The sequence below is a fragment of the Elephantulus edwardii genome, unplaced genomic scaffold (assembly GCF_000299155.1).
Source record: "Elephantulus edwardii isolate Elephantulus edwardi_28Jun2011 unplaced genomic scaffold, EleEdw1.0 scaffold00063, whole genome shotgun sequence".
Classification (NCBI taxonomy): domain Eukaryota; kingdom Metazoa; phylum Chordata; class Mammalia; order Macroscelidea; family Macroscelididae; genus Elephantulus; species Elephantulus edwardii.
Window position 1 is genome coordinate 518552 of NW_006399813.1, and position 7201 is coordinate 525752.

At 50.1% G+C, this 7201-nt stretch overlaps 1 protein-coding gene across 1 annotated transcript; it reads right to left on the bottom strand.

Moving 5' to 3' along the window:
- Window positions 1-4527: 4527 nt before the first annotated feature.
- MYOG (myogenin (myogenic factor 4)) lies at window positions 4528-6530 on the bottom strand. Its single transcript, XM_006887882.1, has 3 exons — window positions 6060-6530; window positions 5216-5297; window positions 4528-4649 (listed from the first exon to the last, which is right to left on the bottom strand). The coding sequence occupies exons 1-3, from the start codon at window positions 6528-6530 to the stop codon at window positions 4528-4530; spliced, it is 675 nt and encodes a 224-aa protein (XP_006887944.1).
- Window positions 6531-7201: the final 671 nt, after the last annotated feature.

Below are 7201 nucleotides of genomic sequence, written 5' to 3' on the forward strand. Positions count from 1 at the left end.
AAAACATGTTTCTGTTAGCATTTGTAGAAAAGAAGGATCTAGGTTTCTGTCTCCTTTGCTTGTTCAAAGGAACGGTTTCAATACAGTGAGAGGCAGTAGTCTGGGCTCTGCATGTCTGGTTGCAGGTGAGGGAGGGCAGAGGGAATTAGGCACAGCTAGAATCACCATGGAGTGGGGATCTGGGGCTCTTGCAGTGCCCTGGCTGTGCTTCCTGAGCCAAGACCCCAGCTCAACCCAGAGCCACCTCCCTGTGCTCTGCCCCAGCCTGAAGCTGCTTGAGAAGCCCAGGAAGTCCAAGGCATGTGATGCTGAGGCATATACCTGAGCTTGTGAACACCTCTATTGTTACTCTCACTGCCTGCCCTCCCTCCCCCACAGCTGATCCAACCACCTGCTGTATCTGCAGCCCCTAAATAGAGTCCCCCCCATATGCCAAATAAATTGCTTTGCGAAGTTAGATACCCAGGGATGTTTATTGGAATGCAACGAATGGTACTTTAAGCATTCTGCAATTCGTACTAATTATCTAGACACTCTAGGCAGTTCCTGTTTATACTCTAGAAATTGGCATGCAAATTTCAAGTAATTCTTCTCTTTTCATTCACATGGATTCCCTGAAGTTCATTATTAGGCAACATTTGATTAACTCAGTTTGATTTATTGCAGGTGCTTTCTTCAAGAAAGGCCACATTTGAGCTGATTTCCCTCAAGAAACAATCCCACTAATTGGAGTCTTATCTGGTATTCCATGGTGCAGGCTGGGCCTTTGCCATTTGAAGCAAATCCTTGTGCTTTGGTGACATTGGCTTATCCTTTGAAATAATGAGTGAGCTGGGCTCCTGCATGGCAAGGTTTTCCATCTACACCTGTGAAATCTCCCAACAAATGATTTCTCCTGGAAAGACTTTAAAACTGGAAAAGTGGTTGATGACCACTCTCAATAGCAGTAGTGAACTCTTAACTCATAGCCATTGCTAAGGTCTGTTTGTTCTTCCCAAAATATGAATGCAACCTCATTATGTAATTGGCATAACTTAAGGAGAAGGGTTCAGAGCTGCTGTACATCACAGGTGAGTCAACAGCACATAATCAACAACAAACAATATACTATATTGAGGTGAGTATTTTTCTTTTAATTTAAGACTCTTGTTTAGAGTCAACAAGACCTCAGGGAGGGCCTTTGTACTTTTTTTTTTTTTAATTTAGGCCTTTGTATTTAAAGTTGGTCGTTACTATGTTTTGGAGGAACATTCTTCTGAGTGGTTCAGCACTTTTCTATCAGTATGCTGCGCTGAGGTAACCGGGGGTTGCTGTGATACTGAACTTTGTACCATTGGGGTGTCAGATGCCATAACGATTACCCATGGTGGACAGTGTTTGATGGAGCTTCCAGTTTAAGACAGCGTTGGAAGCAGGAATGGCATCCACTTCCTAAACAACATGCTTCGGGAAACTCTATGAACTTTGAGAAATGTCAATAGTTATAGAAAGGCTTCAAGCCTTTTGTTTATAGGATTGCTATGAGTCATGCTTGACTTTATGGCAGTCATCAACAAGAGGAATACACTTTAAAAAATATATTCTGCACCACCAAAAGTTCCTTGGTGTGGAGTTGTGAATCCATCTCAACAAATCTGCCCTCCAATAAAAAGAAAGGTAGGTCACAACTGAATATGACAAGACTGTGTTGTATCATCTTATCATCCACCCTTGAAGTGTGGAGGTGCCAGGGACAGAGAAAATGAGCCTGAAGCTAGAGGCCCTTCTTGAATGTGTTTTTATGGTGATAATAGGGGAGTGGATATGGATTCTAGAGCCAAGACATTGTGACCAGCTTCCTTCCCTGTCCTCAAGGGAAGTGAGTCAAGGGGAGTTCAGAATCATGGAAATGACCTAGAACTTCTCTGTAACCCTTTCATGAGAGCAAAGCTGTAGACACAGAGACACAAACTTAAGACACAAATGGGCAGACTATGCTAATTTATGATTGGGTATTAAAGTGAGGGTCCCAGGGGGACCAGCCCTGACTGGATGTTGGGGACAGGTCTAACAAGTGGGGGAGGTCCTCCCTTCCTTGAGGATTCTTTTTCTTAGGCAATTGCTGGAGAAGCTCTGGGGGCAGGGTGTTGACCACTTTCTTCAGGTGGAAGGTCAGGAGGTCAGGTGTGAGAGAGATGGTCTAGCAGAGCTTAGTACAGAGTGGTCACCATACCCTGATGGGTAAAACTAAGTTGTTTAAGTTGTCAAAGAACCCAAGGACTTGAATGGGAGCTGGCATGTCCTGCATATGAATCACCAGACATTTGCAATGATTCTGAAATTTGTAATTTGCAGTAAACCAGACAAACTTAGCCCAAAGCAGTTGGAGTTAATGATTTTTTTAGTAGCTTTGCATTACAATTCTAGCTTCTGTTAACTCCCTCTGTTCATTCCTACATAGTTTCTACCCAGAAATCTTTGCTCACTATTCCCTACCCACCTTCTTCCCTTAGGAGGTCAGTCACGGAAAAGTATGCTGCTTTATGAAGAGAACCCCAACTTCTTTTGATTATTCTTTGGCAAACCTTCACCCCTTGCAAAGTTGCCTTCAGGTAAGGTCCAAAATCTCTTTCAACCTGAAGACGTGCGATGAGAAGAACATGCTGTTTAGTTTCCAAGGATTCAGCCCACTGTCTGGGTCCAGTGCCCCTAATTGAATCATCTCCCCCTTTCCTGCAGGGCTTCTGGTCAGGTAACATCAGAGGAGAGGAAATAATCCTAGTTCTGCCGCCTTCAGGAGTCCTGCTGACTCTGGCCTGTCACTGCTATGTGTCTACTAACACTAGGCTTGTGAATTTGCTCAACTGGAATTGAATGGACCTTTGGAATGTAAATTGGCAGGTGGAATTAATAATTCGAATCTATGAATTAGAATGTAGTTCAGTAGGAGTTAATCTGTGCCCCACAAAGATTTCTGTGATCTAGTAGATTTTGAGTGAAGCCAGAATGCCCCTTGGGGTCAAGGATTCTGAAGCTTCATTCTGACATACTTTGGGCATGTTTCAAGGAGGGACAGGTCCTTGGACATCATGTTTGGGAGAGTGGAGGGATGGCGCAGGAGAGGAAGCCCCTCAATGAGATGGATTGATTCTATGATTGGGGTGGTGGGAGTAAGTGTGTCGGAGATGGTGAGGTTGGCACAAAATAGAACAGGGTTTAGGGCTCTGGTACATAGGGTCTCTGAGTTGCAGGCGACTTGACAGCACATAACAACAGTGGATTTTGAAGCTCCTTCTCACATAGTTTGGGCACGTGGCCAGGAGAGACTGGTCCTTGTAGAAAGGTGGAGGAGCAGCACAGAAGAGGGAGACCCCATATGAGATGGATTGATACAGTAACTGGGGCAATGAGGATTGGTGTGTTGGAATTAGTGAGACTGGCTCAGGACGGGGCAGGGTTCAGAGCTGCTGTACATAGGATCACTATGTGTCATAGGCAGTTTGACAGCACATAAGAACAACAAGAGTCTTTACCTAGTCTGTGGACTAGACTCAGATTTTTTTGTCTTGTTAGAGAAAGATCAGGGGTCCCCAGTCCCTAGTGACTACCGTTAGGGTGGGTACTTCCAGTGGTTTTTGAGTGTACTGTCTTCCCCAAGCTCCACCCACCCCCATCCTTGGAAGCACTGTCCCTCATGTACCTGACACTGAGTGGAAGGGCCCAGGGCATCCAGTCTTCCCCTCCACTTCCATCATCATGGACATTGTTCTAGCAACCAGTCTTTATTCAGTTTTTGTTTGTTTTTTTAAAAAGAAATCCAAATAAGTTAGCAAAAAAAAATAATATTACAAAACAATGGCAAAACCACACAATGCTTAGTTAACAAAAGAAATCACCCCAAGAGCCCCCTCCCCATTCCCTGCCTGTCCCTGGCAACCCTCGGCACAGGAGACCTTGGTCAGATGGCAGTTTTACAAACAACACGCAAAACAAAACAAAACATAAAACCATTGGAAGGTTCCCAATATTCACTGCAAAAGCTTGGCCCCCCCAAGGGAACTTAGGAACAGAGGACTGTCCCTCCACTCTTCTCTCTCCATTCAGGGCAGGCCCAGCCCAGCCCTTGATTTTGGAAGAGACACGAGCAGAAGATGTGCATGGCTTAGGCACTTGAACACCCTCTTGAAATGCTTCTTTTGGAAGGTGGGAGCTGGAGAATGCTTTATGGTAAAAGGGAAGCTCCTGAGTTTGCCCCCAGCCCCAGGGGGCATACACAAGGGGGCGCTGTGGTCCCCTGCTTTATCTCCCAAGGGAAATGGGATGACCTCAGCTCTAAGGTGTCAGCTGATTAAAGGAGTCCATTTCCCCATTGGGTGAATTAACCATATGTAGATGAGGAGAGGAAAGTACTGGCGTCTGACAGCACTGGGGTTCCCTCCCTGGTATCAGGACAGCCAGCTTTAGGAGGTCCCTGCTGCAGAACAAAAGTGATGGCAGCTCTGCGCAGCCCAGGGGAGCTTGCACAGAAGCGTGGCCTGGAAGACAATCTCAGTTGGGCATGGTTTCATCTGGGAAAGCCACTGAGACGTCCTCCACTGTGATGCTGTCCACGATGGATGTGAGGGAGTGCAGATTGTGGGCATCCGCAGGGTCCGCTGTGAGCAGATGATCTGTAGGGAAGAGGTGGGGAGAGGGTGATCTGGGTGGGGGTCAAGGGAGTCTTGAGACCCAGAATAGGAGATGGTCCCCTTGAGAGGCTTTTTTTTTTAAAAGACAGATGGGTTAGCAAAATTCAGGAATGTTACTCCCCAGCCATTGTGCTTCCTCATGTCAGGTGTGGACCTGTGTGCCCTCCCTGAGTGGCCCTGGTGGGGTTATGATTTGGAAGCAGCTAGTCCAAGCTGGCGCCAAGCTCATGTATCCTTTGAGACTTGGACTGCCCTTTGCTGGACCCAGTTTTGAACACTGATTCAGCAATTCCCAGGGACCCTGGGGCAGGAACAGTCTCCTCTCTGTAGGGAAGGTCAGATGCCAGCTGGGAAGGTGCTGCAGGCCTCGACCAGTGTATCTGGTTGAGGCCTCAGGGAGTCAGCCTGGGGAACTTGGTTCAGAGATTCAACAAGAGGTCACAGAGCAGGCAGTAAGGTGAGAGGGGAGAACTGGGCCTAGGCAGCTAGGGGTGAGGTCAGAATGAAAGGATTCGAGCCCAAGTCACCAGGCTCCAGGGCTCACTTACCCCCAGGGTTGGGCCCGAACTCCAGCGTGCTTCCCCACTCTGGACTGCAGGAGGCACTGTGGGAACTGCAGTCACTAGGCACCTGCAAGAGCACAGGAAGGCCCAAGGTCAGGGCACTGCCATTCATAGATGTCTGCCCAATCCCAGGGGGCAGAAGCACTGGTGCGTGTTGTAGGATTGGAGAGTGGGCCATGGGTGGCAGCCTCTCAGCCAAGGCTGTCCCCCAACTCAGGGATTGCCACAGTCACATCCTTTCACATCCCACCCTTACCCAGAGCTTCTGCCTCCAGTCCTCTTATGGCCTTGATCCTGGGCAGAGATTCAGCCCTCAGAGGACACCCAGCTTATAGGGGGTTCCTGCTTTTCCTGCCTCTGAGGCCAGCCTGCCCAGGGCCACTTCTGCTCAGGTCTGCTGGGTTCCCAGGGGTCGGAGGCCTTGGGTTTCTGTCTACTTGACCACACCCAGGGTGAGGGTGGGGTGGGGGCCAGGCAGTCTTCTCCAATATACTTGGCCCTGGCCCTTTAGACCCTGTCTCCAGGCCAGGGCTTAATCCTCACTGCAGCCGGCTAACTAGAAACCTGTTCCTGGATCCTTCCTTCCGTTCGGAGCACAAACACTCACCCATCTGTGTCTCCTCTTCCACGGGCTTTAACTTGTCCCAAAAGGAGGACATAGGAGACGATCGAGGGCAGCCTGACAACCCAGCTCTGACAAAAGAAGGGGTCCTGCAGCACGCCCCCCTCCCGAGGTCTCTTTGCCTGGCGCCTGCTTGAACCATAATAAGCTCCTTCCTAGGTGCTGGCCAAGGCTGGCCCGGTGCCTGGGCCCCCGATGCCCACTTACCCCGGGCTGCGGCCCGCCCCCGCCTCGGTAGCGGAGGTCGCGCTCCTCCTGGTTGAGCGAGCTGAGCAGGGCCTGCAGGCGCTCGATGTACTGGATGGCGCTGCGCAGGATCTCCACCTTGGGCAGCCGCTGGTTGGGGTTGAGCAGGGTGCTTCTCTTGAGGGCCTCGAAGGCCTCGTTCACCTTCTTGAGCCTGCGCTTCTCCCGCAGCGTGGCCGCCCGCCGCCTGTCCACCGACACCGACTTCCTCTTACACACCTTACACGCCCAGGGCAGGCACTGGCCCGGGCAGTGCTCGGGGGTCCCCAGCCCCTTCTCTTCGAGGGGCCCTCGGGCCTCGGGACTCAGGCTGAGCTCAGTCCGCTCGTAGCCCGGAGGCTCGAAGCCCTGGAGGTGGACTGGTAGATAGTTTTCCCCATCATAGAAGCGGGGTTCCTGGTAGAAGTAGGGGGATGTCTCATACAACTCCATGGGGTCGGAAAGGACTTGTTCCTGCCACTGGCCCCCAAACTCCTGCAGCCCCTCACGCCAACTGCTGGGTGCCATTTAAACCCTCCCTGCTGGCATGGAACCAGAGATAAATATAGCCACGCCACAGAAACCTGAGCCCGCTCTAAGCTGTTGCTGCACATCAAGACGTTTACTGTGGATTAGATGTGATTCCCCTTGCCTCTCCCCCGTGGCCCCCACCCCACCCAGCCAGCCTGCCCCGAGCCCAGGTCGGCTCCTGTGCACGGGTAGGGAGGCGGTCGGGTGTAATTTGATTAGTTTTCATTTCTGGGCAGCCCCCGTGGGACAGAGGAGGTGGGGGGAGGACACACATTCTCCTCTCATCTGCTCCTTTCAATTACTTTGCGTTGGGCCGCCTGCCTGCTCGCTTCTTGCTAGTCTCAAAGAACTGGAAAGAGGGGTCAGGAAGAGGCAGGTTTAGAATGGAGGAGGGTACTTGCAAGTCGGTTTATCCATCCTCCTGATTTCTGACCGCACCTTCACCAGACTATGTCCCTCACATAAGCCTTTTTTCCAGAACTCTCTCCTCAAAGAACGAAACCACTTCAAGTTCTTCAATATTTTGGAGGTGTAGGAGATAATGACTGCTCAGGAATAAGAAGAATTGAAACTTGGAGGACAGGTACATTAGA